This window comes from Mustelus asterias, chromosome 8 (genome assembly GCF_964213995.1).
Source record: "Mustelus asterias chromosome 8, sMusAst1.hap1.1, whole genome shotgun sequence".
NCBI classification, from domain to species: Eukaryota; Metazoa; Chordata; class Chondrichthyes; order Carcharhiniformes; family Triakidae; genus Mustelus; species Mustelus asterias.
In genome coordinates, this window is record NC_135808.1 from 136,367,383 (window position 1) to 136,389,902 (window position 22,520).

The 22,520-nt window shown below is 44.4% G+C and overlaps 1 protein-coding gene across 2 annotated transcripts in view; it reads right to left on the reverse strand.

Moving 5' to 3' along the window:
- The window catches only part of LOC144497986 (LIM/homeobox protein Lhx8), a 36,974-nt gene extending 19,920 nt beyond the window's left edge, over positions 1–17,054 (reverse strand). The window contains exons 1-6 of one of the 2 annotated variants that reach the window (XM_078219449.1): positions 16,959–16,989; positions 15,484–15,567; positions 15,218–15,367; positions 13,161–13,282; positions 10,464–10,684; positions 7,786–7,889 (exon numbers count right to left, since the gene is read on the reverse strand). In XM_078219449.1, the coding sequence (XP_078075575.1) occupies positions 7,786–7,889; positions 10,464–10,684; positions 13,161–13,282; positions 15,218–15,367; positions 15,484–15,558 (672 nt within the window). In that variant the 5' untranslated portion in view covers positions 15,559–15,567; positions 16,959–16,989. Of the gene's footprint in view, positions 1–7,785; positions 7,890–10,463; positions 10,685–13,160; positions 13,283–15,217; positions 15,368–15,483; positions 15,568–16,958 lie in introns of both variants that reach the window. The other variant, XM_078219448.1, reaches the window with a different exon arrangement.
- Between the last annotated feature and the right edge of the window lie 5,466 nt (positions 17,055–22,520).

Genomic DNA, 22,520 nt, shown 5'->3' on the forward strand with positions numbered 1-22,520 from the left:
TAAACTGAGGACAGTGTAGAAACTAGAAGCAGGTGGTGGTCATTTGGCCCATCAAGCCTGCTCTGCCATTCATTTTGATCATAGCTGATCAAATTCAATATCCTGATCCCTGCTTTCCCCCATATCCCTTGAGCCCTCTATCCCAAGAGTTGAATCCAATTTCTTCTTGAAATCACAACGTTTTGGTCAACTATATTCTGTGGTAGTGAATTGCACACATTCATCACCCTCTGGGTGAAGAAATTTCTCCTCACCCCAGTTGTAAAAGGTTTACCCCCTATCCTCAAACTCTGACCCCGAGTTCTGGATGCCCACACCATTGGGAACACTTTCTGAATCTACCCTTTCTAATCCTAGAAATCTAGAAATGTATAAGATTTTAGGAGATCCCTCTCACTCTAAACTCCAGTGAATATAATCCTAACTGACTTAGTCTCTCCTCATATGACGAACCTGCCATCCCAGGAATCAGCCTGGTAAACCTTCGCTGCAGTCCCTCTATAGCAAGAACATCCTTCCTCAGAACCAAAACTGCACACAATACTCCAGGTGTGGCCTCACCAATGCCCTATACAATTGCAGCAAAACATTTCTATCCCTATACTCAAATCCTCTCGTTAAGGCCAACATACCATTTGCTTTCTTTAAAGCCTGCTGTCCCTGCACACTTCCTTTCAGCGACTGATGCACGGGGACCCCAAGGTCTCATTGAGTATCCACCTCTCAATTTATACCCATTAAAGTTATAATCTGTCTTCCTATTATTGCTACCAAAGTGGATAACCTCATTGATCCACATTATACTGCATCTGCCATCATAGGGCAGCACAGTAGCAGTGATGGATTGGCCATGCTAAATTGCCCCTTAGTGCCCAAAGATGTCTGGGTTAGGGGGATTATTGGGGTTATAGAATCCTAACAATGCAGAAGGATGCCATTCAGTCCATCGAGTCTGCACCGACCACAATCCCACCCAGGCCCTATTCCTGTAATCCCACATATTTACCCTGCTAACCCCCCGACACTAGGGTCAATTTAGCATGGCCAATCAACCTAATCTGCACATCTTTGGACTGTGGGAGGAAACCCATGCAGAAATGGGAAGGTGGTGCAAACTTCACATATAGACAGTGACCCAAAGCTGGAATTGAACCCGGGTCCCTGGTGCTGAGGCAGCAGTGCTAACGCAATGCCACACAAGGGGAAAGAGGTTGGCTAAGAGGCTCTGTTGGAGAGTGGGTGCAGAATTGATAGGCCAAAGGGCCTCCTTCTGCACTGTAGGGATGAGATTCTATTCTAAATTCTAATCATTGAAGGCAAGCCAAGAGGAGATTTGATAGAGGTGTTCAAAATAATGAGGATAGCATATGCAAGGAGAAACTGTTCCCACTTGCAAAAGGATCAAGATGACACAGATAACAAGGACACCTGTCAGACTCCTATTTATTGACTACAGCTCAGCCTTCAACACTACTATTCCCACGAAACCCATCTCCAAACTCCATGGCCTGGGCCTCAGCACCTCCCTCTGCGACTGGATCCTGAACTTCCTAACTCACAGGACTACAATCGGTAAGGATAGGCAACAACACCTCCTCCACGATCATCCTCAACACCGGTGCCCCACGAGACTGTGTTCTCAGCCCCCTTCTATACTCCTTATACACCCAAGACTGTGCAGCCAAATTCCCCTCCAACTTGATGTTCAAGTTTGCTGACGACACCACCGTAGTGGGTCGGATCTCAAACAATGGCGAGACAGAGTCCAGCAATGAAAGAGAATCTGGTGAACTGGTGCGGCAACAATAATCTCTCCCTCAACGTCAACAAAACGAAGGAGATTGTCATCGACTTCAGGAAGCGTAAAAGAGAACATGCCTCTGTCTACATCAATGGGTACAAAGTAGAAAGGGTCGAGAGCTTCAGGTTTTTAGGTGCCCAGATCACCAACAACCTGTCCTGGTCCCCCCATGCCGACACTATAGTTAAGAAAGCTCACCAACACCTCTACTTTCTCAGAAGACTGAGGAAATTTGGCATGTCAGCCATAACTCTCACCAACTTTTACAGATGCACCATAGAAAGCATTCTTCCTGGTTGTATCACAGCTTGGTATGGCTTCTGCTCTGCCCAAGACTGCAAGGAACTACGAAAGGTCGTGAATGTAGCCCAATCCATCATGCAAACCAGCCTCCCATCCATTGACTCTGTCTACACTTCCCATTGCCTCAAAGCAGCCGGCACAATTAAGGACCCCACACACCCCGGACATTCTCTCTTCCACCTTCTTCCGTCGGAAAAAAGATACAGAAGTCCGAGGTCAAGTATCAACTGACCCAAGAACAGCTTCTTCCCTGCTGCTGTCAGAACTTTTGAATGGACCTACCTTGTATTAAGTTCATCTTTCTCTACACCCTAGCTATGACTGTAACATTGCATTCTGCACTCTCCTTTCCTTCTCTATGAACGGTATGCTTTGTCTGTATTGCGCGCAAGAAACAACACTTTTTACTGTATGTTAATACATGTGACAATAATAAATCAAATTTAAAGTGATTTGTAAACAAAGCAACAAGTGGTTTCAGGTCTGGAATGCACTGCCTGGAAGTGTGGTGGGGACAGGTTCAATTGGAGCCATCAAGAGGGCATTAGATGATTAACTGCATAGATTCAACATGCAGAAGTATGCACTTGATTAGTCAGTGTGCTGGGATAAAATGAACTGCATTGCTTCTTGCGTGTTGTACAGAAAGCATACAATTGATAGAGTACATAGGGCAGAAAAGGAGAACGTGCAGACAGCCAATAGGATGAGGATAAAGGTTGCTGAATATTGGGGCACACGGAGTTGGGTGTTAGCGTGGATTGGGGATTGGCTATCCGACAGGAAGCAGAGAGTCGGAATAAATGGGTGCTTTCCTGGTTGGCAGATGGTAACTAGTGGCGTGCCACAGGGATCGGTACTGGGGCCTCAACTATTTACCATTTATATAGACGATCTGGAGGAGGGGACTGAGTGTAGGGTAACAAAGTTTGCAGACGACACAAAGATAAGTGGAAAAGTGAATCATGTGGAGGGCGTAGAAGGTCTGCAGAGAGATTTGGACAGGCTGAGTGAGTGGGCGAGGATCTGGCAGATGGAGTATAACGTTAACAAATGTGAGGTTATTCACTTTGGAAGAAATAATAGCAAATTGGATTATCCAAATGGAAAGAAATTACAACATGCTGCTGTGCAGAGGGACCTGGGGGTCCTTGTGCATGAGACGCAAAAACCCAGTCTGCAGGTGCAACAGGTGATCAAGAAGGCAAATGGGATGTTGGCCTATATCGCAAGGGGGATAGAATATAAAGGCAGAGATGTCTTGCTGCATCTGTACAGGGCATTGGTGAGGCCGCAGCTGGAATACTGTGTGCAGTATTGGTCCTCTTATTTGCGGAAGAATATATTGGCCTTGGAGGGAGTGCAAAGGTGGTTCACCAGGTTGATACCAGAGATATGGGGTGTTGATTATGAGGAGAGACTGAGCAGATTGGGTTTGTATTCGTTGGAATTTAGGAGGCTGAGGGGGGATCTTATAGAGACCTATAAGATAATGAAGGGGCTGGATAGGGTAGAGGTGGAGAGATTCTTTCCACTTAGAAAGGAAGCAAGAACTAGAGGACACAGCCTCAAAATAAAGGGGGGTCAGTTTAGGACAGAGTTGAGGAGGAACTTCTTCTCTCAGAGGGTGGTGAATCTCTGGAATTCTCTGCCCACTGAAGTGGTGGAGGCCACCTCGTTGAATACGTTTAAATCACGGATAGATGGATTCCTGATCGGTAAGGGAATTAGGGGTTATGGGGATCAGGCGGGTAAGTGGAACTGATCCACTTCAGATCAGCCATGATCTTATTGAATGGCGGGGCAGGCTCCAGGGGCCAGATGGCCTACTCCTGCTCCTATTTCTTATGTTCTTATTTATCAGCTGAATGTTATGATTCAAGGTAGACCATTTAGGACAGAGGAGATATTTCTTCACCCAAAGAGTGGTGAGCCTGTGGAGTTCATTACCACAGGAATTAGTTGATGCCAAAACATTGAATATATTCAAGAGGCAGCTGGATAGCACTTGGGGCAAATGGGACCAAAGGTTGCACGGAAAAAGCAGGATTAGGCTATTGAGTTAGATGATCAGACATCATGATGAATGACAGAGCAGGCTTGAAGGGCCAAATGGCCTCCGCCTGCTCCTATCTTATGTTTCTACACATGATAAGACCATTCAAAAGTCTGACAGCAGCAGGGAAGAAGCTGTCCTGGAGTCTGTTGGCACACAGACCTGACTTTTGTAGCTTTTTCCCTGATGGAAGAAGGTGGAAGAGTGTATGTCCGGGGTGTGGGGGGGGGGGGGGGGGGGGGGGTCCTTGATTATGCTGACTGCTTTCCCAAGGTAGTGGAAAGTGTAGACAAAGTCAATGGATGGGAAGCTGGTTTGCGTGATGGACTGGGTTACGTTCCTTGCAGTCTTGGGTAGAGCAAGAGCCATACCAAGCTGTGATACAACCAGAAAGAATGCTTTCTATGGTGCATGTATAAAAGTTGTAGTAGCTGACATGCCAAATTTCCTTAATCTCCTGAGAAAGTAGAGGTGTTAGTGGGTTTTCTTAACTATAGTGTTGGGTGGGGGGAGGCACAGATTGGTGATCTGCACCTCTAGAAACTTGAAGCTCTTGACCATTTCTACTTGATCCCCATTGATGTGGACAGGGGCATGTTATTCACTACATTCCCTAAAGTTGATGACTAGCTCCTTTGTTTTACTGACATTGAGGGAGAGATTATTGTTGTCACACCAGATTCTCTCTTTCCTGTACTCCATCTTGTCATTGCTTGAGATTCGATCCACTACAGTGGTTCCCTCAGCAAACTTGGAAAATTGAGTTGGAGGGGAATTTGGCCACACAGTCATAATAGTAAGGGGCTGAAGGCAGCCTTGCAGGGCACTGGTGTCGAGGATAAGCGTGGAGGTGGTGTCATTACCTATCCTTACTGATTGCGGTCTATGGGTTAGGAAGTAGAGGATCCAGTTGCAGAGGGAGGAGCAGAGCCCCAGGCCATGGAGTTTGGAGATGGGTTTTGTTGGAATTTTGTTGAAGGCTGAGTTGTAATCAATAAATAGGAGTCTGAAAGTGTCCTTGTTATCCATTTGTTCCAAGGTTTGAGTGTAGAGCCAGGGAGGTGCATCTGCTGTGGACCCGTTGCGGTGATGTGAACTGTATTGGGTCCAGGCAATCTGGAGTTGGTGTGTGCCATGACTAACCACAAGAGCCAGTACAGACATGACAGACCAAGTGGCCTCCTTCTGCAGTTACTTAAATCTCATCTCTTTTGTTGCTTTCTGCTATTCTCATTTTTGCCAACATTCCCCCCCACCCTCCCCCTTGTTTAAATGCAGCTGTGGTTTAGTATCCTCCAAATCAGCAGGTTGAGTTCAAACTTCACTCCAGAAACTGGAATGCATAACCCAGTTTGACACTCCAATGCTGCACTGACAGAGATGCCACCTTTCAGATGAATAGCTCCTCCCACATCTGTCACAGGTGTACACAAAATATTCTGTTCCCCCAGTGACATGGTGAATATATACCCCCCTCATTTGGTGTTTGAGAGAGCTTGCAATGCACATTTCCAACATGGAATCAGCAACTATATTTTAAAAGCACTTTCAGGATCGCCAGATATGAAACATGCAATAAATCTACAAATTCTCTTCCTCCCTCACTGGCCCAATTCTCTCAGATTTGCACAAACACACAAGCCACTCAGATCAAAGCAATTAGGAATGTTCCAAAGAAAAACAAGAGTGCCTCGTGATCTCCTGAAACACGATGAGAGTATTCCTCGATGCATTACTAATCTACAAAAGCCATTCACCGAGTTCCAAACAATCTAGTCACCAAAATAGTGGGCAACAGAATCCTATAAAATTATTTAATCTCCAACTGCTGAGCAGGATTTAACTGAGCAGGTCGAAGTTGGGCCGTATTTTTCAAACTGGACAGACAAGAGGTCTCTCAAACATCTTCAACCACAGGTGAAGTTGCAGGGGATCAGAGGTGAGCTGGCAAGGTGGATACAAAACTGGCTTGAAAGGGATCTGGATGTACAGGTATACAGGTCACTGAAAGTGGCAATGTAGGTGGAGAAGGTAGTCAAGAAGGCATACGGCATGCTTGCCTTCATCGGCCGGCGTATTAAGTTTAAAAATTGGCAAGTCATGTTGCAGCTTTATAGAACCTTAGTTAGGCCACACTTGGAATATAGTGTTCAATTCTGGTCGCCACACTACCAGAAGGATGTGGATGCTTTGGAGAGGGTACAGAAAAGATTTACCAGGATGTTGCCTGGTATGGAGGGTATTAGCTATGAGGAGAGGTTGGAGAAACTTGGTTTGTTCTCACTGGAGCGACAGAGGTTGAGGGGAGACCTGATAGAAGTCTACAAGATTATGAGAGGCATGGACAGAGTGGATAGTCAGAAGCTTTTTCCCAGGGTGGAAGAGTCAATTACTAGGGGGCACAGGTTTAAGGTGCAAGGGGCAAGTTTTAAAAGAGATGTATGAGGCAGATTTTTTACACAGAGTGGTGGGTGCCTGGAACTTGTTGCCGGGGGAGGTAGTGGAAGCGGATACGGTAGTGACTTTTAAGGGGCGTCTTGACAAGTACATGAATGAGATGGGAATAGAGGGATATGGTCCCCGGAAGGGTAGGGGGTTTTAGTTAAGTCAGGCAGCATGGTCGGTGCAGGCTTGGAGGGCCGAAGGGCCTGTTCCTGTGCTGTAATTTTCTTTGTTCTTTATAAAAATCTTAGTTACGCCGCATTTGGAATATAGTGTTCAATTCTGGTCGCCACACTACCAGAAGGATGTGGAGGCTGGAGAGGGTACAGAAAAGATTTACCAGGATGTTGCCTGGTATGGAGGACATTAGCTACGAGGAGAGGTTGGAGAAACTTGGTTTGTTCTCATTGGAGCGACGGAGGTTGAGGGGAGACCTGATAGAAGTCTACAAGATGAGAGGCATGGACAAAGTGGATAGTCAGAAGCTTTTTCCCAGGGTGGAAGAGTCAATTACTAGGGGGCACAGGTTTAAGGTGTGAGGGGCAAGGATTTAAAGGAGATATACGAGGCAGATATTTTACAGAGTGGTGGGTGCCTGGAACTCATTGCCGGGGGACGTAGTGGAAGCAGGTACGTTAGTGACTTTTAAGGGGCATCTTGACAAATACATGAATAGGATGGGAATAGAGGGATATGGTCCCCGGAAGGGTAGGGAGTTTTAGTTCAGATGGGCAGCATGGTCGGTGCAGGCTTGGAGGGCCGAAGGGCCTGTTCTTGTGCTGTAATTTTCTTTGTTCACACAACCCCCATTGAGCAACAAATGATCTTGCAAACAAATCATGGTACACCTCATTGGATACCCAAGTTGGATCAATGCAATAGAACCATGTTCTATGCTGGAAAATCTCAGCAGGTCTGGCAGCATCTGTAAGGAGAGAAAAGAGCTGACATTTTGCTTTGACAAAGGGCATCTGGACTCAAAACATCAACTCTTTCTCTCCTTACAGATGCTGCCAGACCTGAGATTTTCCAGCATCCGCAGTAATTTGCTTTTATTGGAACCATATTCTATTCTTTCAAACAAAACACTCAGAAGGTGGTGTGCTATAAGGCTCTAGGATTCAATAAGGAAACTAGTTAGAGAAGCAGGTCACGGAGGGTGGGTGAAGAAATGTTCCATTACCTGGAGCTGATCAGCTGTGAAGCTGGTCCGTGCTCGTTTGGTTGGTTTGGGTTGAACCACATCTTGTTCCGTTGGTAATGCTCCTTCCACAGTCACTCCATTCCCTACAAGAATTCAGTTGCAATCTCAAAATTGTGTAAATCAAAAGAATCTTTCTCTAAAAATAACTTTGCACGTGAGAATGACAATCAGTGTGCAAGACCCACATTCACACCCAAACTTCTCAGTTCAAAAGCCCGATTTACACAAATTCCTCGAGCAAGCATTCACCACACCTATTGCTATGGCAAATCTCTCTTCTCCCTACAACTTCAGCCCCCTACCATCACACCATTCCTGACAGGTTGGCTTTAAAATTTAGCTGCACACAAGTTCATGGCAATGGCCCTTTAAGCATTTGTGCGGTATAGAACAAGTCCAGGCTGTCATATGGCCACGCACCCACACGGCTTAGCATTTCTCCCCTCGACTAAAGTGGCACAGCTGTCTTAAATCACCAACTTAAATGGCAGCTTGTAAAAGGACTCCCATTCTTGACCATGCAATTGTTCAGCTCTCAATTACCTCTACCCCTGCCCAGTCTTTCCTATGCTAAATTCTTTAATGTTGGCACAATATCACATCCAAATTGCTGCAGGAAAGGAAGTCACACTGTAACCTGATCATAAACCAATCACCAAAAAAAAAAATCACTGCTGTAAGAGCTTTCAAATATGCATGTTCTCACATTACAAACTCCATTCTCAACCTTCCTGGGACTGGAAATGAGAACAAAGTTTATTAAAACGTAATAAGATTGCTAAAGGCTTTTATAGTTACTATGAAAAATGCAAGATGCATATCCAGAAAGTTAATTGAATTACAATGTGTTTCATAGATACTCCATGGATTTTTAGTACCCAGGTTTTGGTTAATGAAAACCAACTTCTTCTATTTCACTGTTTAGTCCACAAAACAGTAAAAACCTTTTGCTGGTAGCATTATGTAAAGTCAAACAAAAAAAAAAACAAGTGCTCTTATGATCCAAATAAAGATGTTTGCAGAGGCTATTTTGAAGTGAATCAAGTATTCATCTTAAAAGTTTAATAGAGAAATTAGAGTGAATTTAATGACCCAATTACAGTTTCAGAAATTCAATATTTTTGGCCAAGGATTGCAAAAGATTAAAGCAATTAAGATAAAAACAAAATACAGCACAGAAAGCAATGTCCCATTGTGCCTGTACCTCAAGTTGATCCATCCACCTAAACACCACTTCCTGTATCCTACAAGATTGTTAAAAAACACAGCAAGATGCATTTAATTGGGCTCAAATTATCTAAAAGCAGGATATCAGCAAACAGAAGTGACTAAACTATAGGGCATCAAAATAAATTGGAAATGAATTGCACCAAATTGTTAGTTTGCCTTAAAGAAGTTTAACCAGAAACTTAACTGGACTTGCCACACAAACATTAACAAGAACAAGTCTTCTGCAAAGCCTGTCTACCATTTACAGGAACACCCTTCACTTGTCTGGATGAGTACAGTTCCAGCAGCTAATATTCAGGACAGCCAATTGATTTACACCCATCAAGTACTGGAGCAGTGATTGCAGTGTTCATTATCTATAAAATGCATTGCAATTCTCCAAGGCTTCACCAACATCTCAAAACCATTTGGAATACAAGGTAGCAGGCACACAGGAATACTACCAACTTCAACACACATCGTTCTGACTTGGTGATAATTCTACGCTGTGGGAGAATCTTCACCACACAGATTGCAATAGCTCAAGAGACAGTTCACCAATACCTTCAAGGTCAATAAATGCTAGTCTTGCCAGTGACATCCACATACAAATAAAGGATTATATTTATATAACACATTTAACAACCTACAGTCAATGACTGCAAGGTAGGAAATGCATCAGCCAACATGCACACAGCAACGTTCCACAGCCAGAAATATGCAATAATCCCACACATTGACTGAGGGATAAGTGTGTCAGGACACGATATAACTGAACTGTTTTTCTTTAAAATAGTGCCATGGGATTTCTATTACATCCAACAAGGGTAGATGAAGCCTTAGTTCAACACCTGGCCCAAAACACAGCACTGTTAATAGTGTAGCATTCCTTCAGCTCAGTGCTAACCTAGAGGTCAAACTAGATTTTTGTGCTCAAGTCCCTGGAGTGGGACTTGAACCCACAACCTTTTGGTTCTGGCCACGACTAAAGTCACAAGACAAGATTTCCATTACCACAGAGTCACCAAGTGAAGTTTTAGAATGAGTAGAAAACTACCGTTCAGTTTGCCCTTTAGGAATCTTGGTTGCCAATGCCAGAATCAAGTCTCCAGGAATTAAAATCCAATCTTCCGATATGAGCATCTTGGGGGGAAAAAAAATGAAAGGGGCAGTTTTTTTTTTAAAAAGTGCAAACTGATTTACACGTTATTGGAATCAGAGATGGGGGGAGGGCAACTTGATTGAATCAAGGATCATCCAATGATATTGAGAATGCTCACTTTCAGATTGGCCATGGGAAGTTTGGGCATATGATGACGGTATTGGCAACCAACAGCACAAGTTCCGGTCTGGGCAGAATAATTGAAGGCAGTCTCCTGGAATATATCCAACCAGATTTAGCAATTGCCATTACTAAAACAGTCAAAACTTTTCCAAAAAAAAGTTACCATTTTCAGCTGCCCTCTTGAGGTTGTCCAACATGCAATCATAGTGTATCCGACAGAGGACCTTTTCTTCCACCAGAGCGAACTCCTCCCCAGTGGACAGCTGCCTCTTGCAGGAGAAGCAAGCAAAGCAGGCCAGATGATAAACATTGCCTTTGGCCCTCCGGACCCAGTCTGTCGAATGGATGTGTCTGCCACAACGAGAGCAACGGGTTCCATACCGCCTGTTAAAACAAACAGGATCGAGTTGGGCTGCAAGTTAAGAGGGTGCAATAAGTCACTAAACTCTGCAAATAAAACAGTTGGTGCTTCTTTCTCCTATTGACACCCAACTGCTGCACTCCAAAGAATGGGAGTGAGAAGAAGATTTGCATTTCTATAACACCTTTCTTTAATTCTGGACATCCCAAAGCACTTTCCAGCCATGAGACACTATTGAAGCATAGTCGCTGTAGTAATGTAGGAAACATGGCATCAAGTTTGTACACAGCAAGCTCCCACCAACAGCAATGTGACATAATAAGATAACTATTTTACAGATATCAGTTGAAGGATAAAACATGGACATGGAACATAGAACAGTACAGCACAGAACAGGCCCTTGGGCCCACGATGTTGTGCCGAGCTTTATCTGAAACCAAGATCAAGCTATCCCACTCCCTATCATCCTGGTGTGCTCCATGTGCCTATCCAATAACCGCTTAAATGTTCCTAAAGTGTCTGACTCCACTATCACTGCAGGCAGTCCATTCCACACCCCAACCACTCTGCGTAAAGAACCTACCTCTGATATCCTTCCTATATCTCCCACCACGAACCCTATAGTTATGCCCCCTTGTTATAGCCCCATCCACCCGAGGAAATAGTCTTTGAACGTTCACTCTATCTATCCCCTTCATCATTTTATAAACCTCTATTAAGTCTCCCCTCAGCCTCCTCCGCTCCAGAGAGAACAGCCCTAGCTCCCTCAACCTTTCCTCATAAGACCTACCCTCCAAAGCAGGCAGCATCCTGGTAAATCTCCTCTGCACTCTTTCCAGTGCTTCCACATCCTTCTTATAGTGAGGTGACCAGAACTGCACAAAATATTCCAAATGTGGTCTCACCAAGGTCCTGTACAGTTGCAGCATAACCCCATGGCTCTTTGCAGCCTACAACAGCCCTCCACCTCATCCACTACTCCACCAATCTTGGTGTCATCAGCAAATTTACTGATCCACCCTTCAGCCCCCTCCTCTAAGTCATTAATAAAAATCACAGAGCAGAGGACCAAGCACTGATCCCTGTGGCACTCCGCTAGCAACCTGCCTCCAATCCAAAAATTTTCCATCCACCACCACCCTCTGTCTTTGATCAGACAGCCAGTTACCTATTCAATCGGCCATCTTTCCCTCTATCCCACACCTCCTCACTTTCATCATAAGCAGACCATGGGGGAACTTATCAAACGCCTTACTAAAATCCATGTATATGACAACTGCCCTACCTTCATCAACACACTTAGTTACCTCTCAAAAAATTCTATCAAATTTGTGAGGCACGACTTGCCCTTCATGAATCCGTGCTGACTATCCCGGATTAATCCGCATCTTTCTAAATGGTCGTAAATCCCATCCCTAAGGACCTTTTCCATCAATATTGACACCCAACTGCTGCACTCTAAAGGACATCAGGATACTAAGGAGAAGTCATCTACCCACCTTTCAAATAGTGCCATGGGATCTTTTACATTCAACTTGAGGACAGACAGGGCCTTAGTTCAACATTCCCAGAAAGCACCTCCAACAGCAAAGCACTCCCATCAGTGCCATGTGCTCATCTATGGAGAGGGCCTTTTTTCAGGAACCAAGGTGAAGATTCGGTGCTATTGACAGTGAAATGTCACTCAAATTGTTCAGTTATAGGATTTCAGGTGAGCCATAGAATAAGGTGGTGTGCACAACCACACAGCAATGCAGTCCACTCAGGTTGCCCCAATACAAATCTACACATGCAGAACTGGAAATAAAAAACTCCTTACACAGTTAATTGGAGGGAATTATCTATTCTGCCACTCAGATTATGGCCGATCTTTAACCAAACCCCTGAACCCACCTTTGGCCAATATCCCCGAATACCATCAATGTCAGATTCAATCCAGCATCAATTGCTGTTTGTGGGGGAGAGTTCCAAACTTGTACCATCCTTTACAAAAAGTTCCAGAATTTCACACTTGGCCTGGTCCTAGACTCCTTGTACACAATATCCCCACTATACCAAGATTATTTTCCAAAAGCCCGAAATAGGAGGCAGCTGGAATGTGGATGGACACAGGGATTATAAAAGAGGGGACGGAGAAGCTTCTAGAAAAAAAACCTCCCCATTTCCAACAATGCTATTCACTTGTGTGGTAGATGGTAGTGTTAGGCGAGTTGGTTAGTTCAGTTGGCTGGATGGCTGGTTTGTGATGCAGAGCGAAGCCAGCAGTGTGTTCAGTTCCCGTACCGGCTGAGGTTATTCATGAAAGCCTTCTCAACCTTGTCCCTCGCCTGAGGTGTGAGGATCCTCAGGTTAAATCACCACCAGTCAGCTGCGTTTGGAACATTAGAACAACTCACTTCTCCCCGCGAACTGGAGTTAGCTTTGCCACACAGTCCGGGATTTAAATTGGTCGGTACCAACCTTCAGGAAAACTCAATGCGGTTATTTAAAAAGGGGTACCTGAAATAATCCAGTTTGCAAAATATTTCTTGATCCTTAATGTAACAGCTGGTGTGTCTGCCCAGGGAGGTTTTACACACACTACACGCCAAACACCGGACGTGCCAACATAACTCGTTCACCTGGACAGGTAGAAAACGCAAAGTTAGTTGGGTGGCCTTGGATTCAAATGGGGACAGGCCCATACTGGAACTAGCAACATTCGAGTGGTTATATCCACCAGGGCTAGAGACCGAAAGAAACCCGCATTCAGATCGCGCCCGACGTTTAAGCGTTATAATAAATATTTCCACAGACTGGAAGGCCAACAATTGGGTTTAAAGTCACTAGCAAAATAACTGGGAAATAACACGCAATTACGCAGTGTGCGCTGCCTGAAAGGCGGTGGAAACAGATTCAATAACAACTTTCAAAGGGGAATTGGGGAAACACTGGAGGAAGTGCAGGGCCAATGGGATTAGCGAAATCGGCTTCATGACTCGCATTTTGCCGCCATGATTCTAAATGCTCCCTTTGAAATATCAAAATCTTTTATATCCAAGCAGGGTCTTGATTCAGCATCTTGAGATGTGGGCATCACAGATTTATCACATCCCAATTGCCTCAAGGGGGTGGCGAGAGACCTTGAACTGTTAAATTTCGCGGTAACAATTGGCCAGGACTGGAGGCTGGGGGGCAGTTAGTGACATGTAGCCCCTAACCGGGTATGGGTGACATTTTCTTCCTAGAAAAAAAACATTACTGAATCAGTTGAGTTTAAAATAAATAGACCTTCAGAGACTTTTTAAAAAGGCCATTTCACTACCAAATTACTGACGGCGGGGTTTAATTCAATGTGTGGTTTACTAGTCCAGTAATATTAAATCATTACACCGCAATGCCCATACAGTCCCCAATAAGTCTGGTGAAGGTTTGCAAAAGGTCAGATGGGACTGGACACGCTCTGACTGTCAGTCTGTGGAAGAGGAAAGAGGGTTTAAAAAGATTAACCAGGTTGCGGGGTGCAGAGGGCAAGGGAGACCGACACTAAAGAGCATCAAGAGAATGTGTTTACAGGAGTTTTAATGCAGACACGACCTGACTGACCCGAGCTAACATTTACATAACATTGTCAAATATGAACATCCCACACAGAATTATGGAAACCAATCAGACAGATTGACAAAGGGTCACCTGGACTGGAAACGTCAGCTCTTTTCTCTCCTTACAGATGCTGCCAGACCTGCTGAGATTTTCCAGCGTTTTCTCTTTTGGTTTCAGATTCCAGCATCTGCAGTAATTTGCTTTTATCCAGACAAATTGACCGTGTCGAAATACGAGGAATTAAAACAAAAACTGGACAATTTGTAATGGAGAAAGGCAGCAACCAATTCGCGGGCAGCAAGCTCCCATAAGAGGTATTGAGGTGAACAGGTTCTGACCTGATGTTTGTTTCAAAGTTGTTGGATAAATATTGTAAGAAGTTTAACAACACCAGGTTAAAGTCCAACAGGTTTATTTGGTAGCAAAAGCCACACAAGCTTTCGAGGCTCTGAGCCCCTTCTTCAGGCACCCCCCTGAAGAAGGGGCTCAGAGCCTCGAAAGCTTGTGTGGCTTTTGCTACCAAATAAACCTGTTGGACTTTAACCTGGTGTTGTTAAACTTCTTACTGTGTTTACCCCAGTCCAACGCCGGCATCTCCACATCATGGATAAATATTGGTCAGAACTTCTCCCAAACACAGAACACTGATGGGTTTAATCCGGGGCCAGGGAATGGGTCAATAACCCAGATTTGGAACCGAATTTCGTTAAACTCTCAGCCTCCTGACCCAGAGGCGAGAGTGCAACCCCCAACCCACTCCCAACTAGAAATTAGAAATTCCAAAATACAGGCTGCTTTAACAGCAGACTTTAAACTAGACTGTTCAATTCGATGATCGCCTCGCCACTGTCCTTGCAGCCGAAACCAGTTCGTGCCATTCCGCGTCCAGGCTGTGTTGGACATTCAGACTGTACCGTCTCTGGTCACTTGGGCCGGTTCTGGACTTGGGGTGGGTGCCCAGTTATCGCTCTCACCTTCAGGAGGTATCGATCCACAATCTCCAGCCCGCAGCTGCTGCAGAGATTTCTCCCGCTTCTGGAGATCATTGACTGAGGGGAGGACGGCGGCGAGGTCGGCGTGGCTGGGGAAGAGGAATCTGCTTTCACAACTCTTTCAGAATTAGTCTGAGAAAGGAAAAAAAACAAAACAAAATCAGCCCGCGGCTAACAAGAGCATCTCAAACAGATATTCCAATACAAGGAGATTTTTTATTATTTAAAAAGCGATAGAGGCTGGGTACCAAACTACAAGAGCTTCTTGGCTTCCGAATTCTTCCCAAGGGAATGGAGAAGATAGTTTCTGGGTCACTCGACATGGTTAGAAACTGCAAAAAGAGCAGAGATTTGGAGAATTTCTAGCACATTCTCTGAACTAGTTGCCTGCATCAGTCTTTTAACATCGACAATATTTCTCACCCCCCCAAAAAAAATAATTAACCCCACTCGCTGCGTTTACCATGACAACGCTTATCATTAAAGATGTGTTTTGGATAAATACCCTTCATTCGGTTTACAGAAAGCAGAGCAGGTACTAAGTGAATCGTTAGCTCTCACTCTCGTGTCAGAGGTTATTGTGGTCCAAGTGTTTGGAACAACTCCGCTCCCCTTCAAGTTGCACAAAGCTTTTCATTTATACCAATTCCTAGCGCCAGGTCAAATTAGATGGGGGGGGGGGGGGGGGAAGAGAGGAGGAGAGGGGAAAATTGATTTTTTTTCTCAACAATTAAAGCAGCCCTTGTTCCATCCAGAACGCATTTGAAAGGGTAACCTAGAGGTGAAGAGGTTTAATGGGGACACTTGAAAGATAATTACAGTTTAGTCCACTCCGGTTCAGGACTGTTCGATTGACAATTTGAAGAAAAGGAGGGACAATTAGCAGCGCAGGTGATTCGCGTTAACTTTCCCGAGAAGGAGATCAGCTCCACCGCGTTACAAAGTCGACAAGATTCCCCTCCCAACCCGAGGAAAACACACAAGGGGATAATGTTCCCAGGTTCAACACCAGAAGTCCCAGCCAAACATAATCCCCTGACTACACTCTGTACAAGTCAGGCTGGAGAGCAGTGTTCTGAGCTCTCTGAGGAGAATGGTTATGTGGACAAGCTCTCCGCTTCCACTAGGTTTCTGTACCGGGTTCAATCCGGAACCAAGCTGCCTGCCAAATCGCTTGAAAGACAATTTAAGAAAACAATGTCTTGACTACATTAAACCCCTGATATTTACCCGGAACATACGATTCACAGTGATTACCCAACAACGCAACCCCTCCTCGACACCCCCCCCCCCCCCCCCCCAACCCCACCCGGGAACAGGACAGCTTCCCCCCCTCCCCCAATTAACCCTACACAAAAACCCCACACCCAGTAACCCTACACATATAGGACACCCACACACCCCTTAACCCTACACGTATAGGACTGCCCCCCCCCCCCAAAAAAAAACCCTTCTAAAGTTGCTGGTGTCGAACCCACATCAATCTGGAAACTCTGGTAGTTTCACTCTCGGTGGTTTTGGGGTCTTTAATCCGCCCATGACGGACTCCTTAACCACATCGATTCCAGCAGCCATCTGGGCGCTTCTCTTTTGGAAGAAATGTCGATCCATTTGACAGAAAGGGACCTGACACTCAGCACATCGCCCCCCTTTCCTCCAGATTCTAGGTCGTGTCCGGGTTTAATAAAGCTGTAATAAAAAGTTTAAAGGCAGCTTCTCTCACCTTCTGGAAGCAGGCACCGGCCGTGTGAGTCTGGTTGCCTTCCATGCGACACACTAGCAGCTCAGTACTCCTCCAGTACATTGCATTCAGAACGCGTACTCCACTCGCATAACGTACACAAATAAAACCTTCCTGGTTTCCTTTTTGGGGGGGGGGGGGGGGGGGGTGCTTGCCTCTGCTCAGAAATGTTCCTTCTTCAATTCCTTCCCGGGTCCCGAGTTTCAACTGGCTCCCGTCGATTGAACAAAAGGTTACCTTGGTGGATAGAACTTCGTAAAAAAAAGTTTATTTTCTCGTTAACCACACCTCTTCAACCTAGGTACAACCCTTAAGAGACCAGTAAGAATTTTAGTTCACACAGAGGGTAGCTGGGGGGATCTGATCCCCTCCCGTCTCTGGTGTCCAACCAACAACAAGCATTATCTCATGAAGCCCTTATCTTTCATCAGTTACACCAGTCTACTGAAATCCAAACACCGACTCACGTTACGTCCCGCAGCCTTTACAAGGGAAGCAAGCTGAACACAAACATTTACAGTCACTGCACGCCATATTCCCTGGGTGTTATTTTTTCCTGTCGGCGGGGCGGGGGGAGGAGTAGAGGACATTAGTTTCCTCTGAATACTAGGGTGCAGATTTGTGTGTGTGACTGGTAGTTAGTAACTTTCCATCAATACCTGGCAAGCATCTGAACCATATTAAAATTATTTTAATCATGACAGTTTCAAATAATGCCCACGAGGAACTGAGTGCTAATAATGATAAATTATGGGACTTTCTCTTTAAAATGGCAAGTGTCGATAAACACAGTCGCACTAACACCCCCCAATCCCCCAATATTTAAACGAAAAAACCTGTTTTACTTTACAATTGTGTCTGATGGATGGATTCTCCCGTCCATTCAGACACACCTGGAGTAGTTTAAGCGCCATATAACACGGACACTGGTACTCGCTGTCCTGATTGGGATTTCTCTCCGCTGCTTATAATAAGTGAGAGTTGGTGTTCGGAACCAGAGAGTGGTTCAATGGATCGCTCGTGGTCAATATCTGACAGGTGAAATGTTGCATTTATACATTTCCCCGAAATATAATATATATATGTGGGATCAGTCACACACACAATGTCAGATAGTCACACACACTTATTTATATAGGATCAGTCACGCACACAATATAAGATAGAGAAAGTTAGTCACTCTTACTCATAGACGCACACACATAAAGGATCAGTCATATACATATAGATGGTCAATCACTCGTTCATATATAGATAGGGTCAGTCACACATATACAATTTCTGACCCAGCCAGTATCACGAGTTGTTCTGGTTTACAATGCATGTAGATATTTATATTCTACTGTACAAACATATTGCGAACAAACTGAATTGAATGTTAGTGTCTCACATGGTAAGTATTTGGGTATTCTGAAGAATGGTCCATGATATTTATTCTATCAAAACTCTCAAACTGTTTTCACTGGCGGAACAGGTTTGGCAAATACACTGAGTTTTGTTTTGCTTTAATGCGGGACGGTTAAGTAAATTCGACAGCGACATCAAAAGGGAATCAGCCACATGTAGCGAGAAAAGAGATATTTCAAGGGAAAGAGTGGGGTAGGACGGGGCTTGACGCATGCAATGATGGACCGAATGGCCACCTTCTCTGCGTTCCTGGCAGAATTTTCTTACGATTTGATATGGTTTGAAATTACGCTATGATTGTTATATTGGGGAAGGTTGAATCCCTCCTATTTCACATGATTCGTAAGAATAACTCCGGCTGGTTCTCCATAATGCTTCCTTTAAACTCCGGAATAAACCAGGTACCAAGCTGCAAGGTCACATTTTGCTTTTTTTTGCAAATAAAAATGAATCGGGGTTTTAATTTAATTGTTAACGGTGCTGGAAAATTCACATTTCGGCAACAATTTGGGGCCAAGAATGTATAAAGGAGTAATGATTGTGTTTAATCGAATACCCCCTGGTGCAATTAAATTGAGTGAAGGAGCGGGAACGGGCCAGCTGTCTGCCGCTGAGGAGAGAGTCATTCTGGGAGCACAAAGGCCGATCATTATTAAAACTGTTTTGGGGGCATTTTTATTTAAATTTATTGAAATATTTGGCAGAGTGGAAAGAGCTTTATCAACGGCTATCATTACAGCCAGGATCCAGAAAAGGTGGAATTGATATTCTTGCCACACTTGGGATTTGACAGTGGTAAGATTAAGACGGGTGTAAGCAACCTTTTCCTAAATCCAGCAGCGTCCTAAACAGGGGTTTCGAATCAGCGGGAATGATATAAACGCGGTAATATTTGCAATTTTTAGTCATACGAACGACAATTGCATGAGGGAGTTCGATCGATAACTTCCATTACCATCGCTGAGCTAACTTTCCACTGAATATGTCTCCAAACCACAAACTTTTCTCTTAAATCGCAAATCGGCGAATGTTTCTTTTTAAATCAATCTGAAACGTTATACCAGCGACATGTGTACATACATGTGTGTGTGTGTGTACACGTGTGTGTGTGTGTGAGAGAGCTTTGATATGAGGATGATTTATATAAGCGGCCGTCGAAACAATAATAAATTCTCCTCAACCGAAACGGGATGAAGAAGATTTGGAAAGGGGGATTTTATTTTTGGACAGTCCGCCAATGATTTCATACGGTCGGAAAATGGCATTTATTCGGATTACACGGTTCCATTGGTAAAGCCAGGAGCTTGTCTGTCTCGCTTGTACATCTTTGGATGTTTTACTGACCTCACTGAAATGTAAATATGTTCGCCTTTTGAAAGATCTGCTGTGTGTTTTGGGGAAATTACTTTCGGGAACGGAGAAGCCAACGAAATTCCTTTAGATTTTATGAAAATATCCTGTCTTTAATATCTGCAATTTATTGTTAGGGCGATACTGTGAAACCGGCGCTTTGTGAGGTTTTATTTTTGAAATTTAACTTTTCGATCACTCTTTTTCTCCGGGTTGTTCTGTGTCTGATTATAATCCCAGCCTATTCTCACTGGCTGAGTTACAGTTAACCATATTCGACACTTTAACCTTTCTGCTGGGTGTGTATATTTTAAAGAGCTTTACTCACATTTTCCATGGGCGGGTTCTGTCATTTCAAACTATTTCCTACCAAATTTCTAAAACTCCAATCGATAGACGGGGGCGAACTGACCCAGAAAGGCGTTGGGTGGTGGGGGTGGGCGAGGGGACTGGAATTGAATCTTTGAGGAAAATCAGTTGTTGAGAATTTGGTGATGAATTAATATTCCAGTTAGTTGCGCAGTTACCAATCTTGCTGATTTAATTATTTTAAATGTACTGGGTGTCGTTTTAAACCGTGCGTTTATTGAAGGTTCAGTTCAGAGGAGTGCTGTGGAAAGACTATTTTAATTTCGATTTGACAGCATCACCAATCCAGCGGTAAATGTTAAACGGGGCGGGCGATTTAAATGTGATTTTTTGAACGATTCTAAAATTGGACTGCGTTTCGAATGACATATAGGACGCATTCTGCCGCTTTACTTTGGAACAACTGCGGTCCGTTTAGTTTAAAAATAGCAAAACCGTTTTCATGTAAACCAATTTCGGATTACACTTCCCGGAAAATGTAAAGTTTAAATGGAATAACGTTTCGCAATTTGAGTGAATAAAAAAAAGTGGCCTCATCATCCGCAAACTGTGGTTTCAAACTTATTTTTAATTGAATATATTCTTTTTAAATATATTCCCTTCTCAGTTTCGCTTTTCCTTCGATATTTCCCCAGGAATTCACTGAAAGGACAAATTTAACCCCTTTCCCTGTTTTTATTCTCTTAAATTCAGTGAAATTTCTAAGTATCTTTTTAAACAAAACCTGTTTTTTTTCGTATTTTAAATATAATTCCCACTCCTCGCTAAACCCGGGTTAATTCGGTGCAGTTTAAACGGAATCGTCGGCTGATGATGATGTGTTGGTAAAAATATAATTTTTACAGTAGGTGAGACAAGTTTAAACCTCATGCTCCAATCTGTAATGGTTTTGTTTAGGTGATTAAAGAGCGGGAAAGGCTCTGGAGCAGCCTGGTTCCTGTGACATGTTCTCAGACCGATGCTGAATAAAGCAGCGTTCAACACTAATCACCTACCTCCCCCCCCAACCCCCCCCCCCCCCCCCAGCAATGATCTGAAATTGGGAAGTGTGAGCGACAACAATTAAAGGGAACATTTTTAAAAAGAATAGTTCGTGTGTGTGGGGGGTTGGGGGGTCGGGGGGGGGGGGGGGGATTTATTGGCGCGATTTCTTATTATCCAGATTGAGTTCCACAATGTACAACAGGGGCACAGAAGCCAAAAGAGAAAACGCTGGAAAATCTCAGCAGGTCTGGCAGCATCTGTAAGGAGAGAAAAGAGCTGACGTTTCCAGACCCTTTAACCAGATGCTGCCAGAAATTTTCCAGCATTTTCTCTTTAGGTTTCAGATTCCAGCATCCGCAGAAATTTGCTTTCCAACACGGGCACGGATCCCGGAACATCACCGCCAGATATTGTATTTTTTGGGCTAACAAATCCCTCGGCAGAAGCGCCGGGGTTCTGGGGACATGGAGACTCCAATTTTCAGGGGAGGGATGTTACTGTGCCTGAATGAGAGCGTTCCAGTGACGGGGATCGAGTGATAGGGATCGCTTGGAAAAGTCAGCGAACAGTTTGTGGCCGCATCAACATCTCAATTCGAGAAACATGATTTATTTTTTTCCTTTTTGTGTTTCCAATCAGAAATTAATCAGCAGGAAAGTGCTGGAAAATCTCAGCCGTTCCGGTAGCGTCTGTGGAGAGAGAAGCAAGAGTTAACGTTTCAGATGGATGAGCTTTAGTGGGGGTTCTGACAGGGACCATCCACCTATTAACTCGAATTCCTCCAGAATTTGCTTTTTCTTATGTTTAAAGTTTCCAACATTCGCAGTATTTTTGTCTCTATTTTCTGAAAACAATCTTCCCCCTATTGAAAGGAAAGGGACAGATCTCCCAAATTCAGACCCCGTCACCTAATAGTTAAATTAAAGCTCAAGTTTATTTTTCTTCTTGTCCAAAGACCCAGTTGTTTAAAAGACAATCCCCGGGTTTGAGTGGAAAGGAGACTGAATCAGGGCGGTGTAATGGGGCGACTGATATCTTCGCAGATACCGTGAGGCGCTTGAAGGGACCAGCCATGGTCCCGCGGCGAAACACTCGCCCCACTGCAGACAGTTTTGGGTTGAAGTTCCACTGATCCAGCCAATAATCCAGTCGGAGGGTCAGCGCTGAGGGAGTGCCGCACTGTCAGAGGGTCAGCGCTGAGGGAGTGCCGCACTGTCGGAGGGTCAGTGCTGAGGGAGTGCTGCACTGTCGGAGGGTCAGCTCTGGGAGTGCTGTACTGTGATTTTTGTTAACTGAACCCCGTCTATCCCTCGGTGAATGTAAATCCAATGGCTCTATTTTGAAGTGAAACAGATTGGTTTTTCCAGTGTGCTGGACAATATGTACGCTTCAATCAAAGTCCCACAAACAGATTATCTGGTCAGCATCAGATTA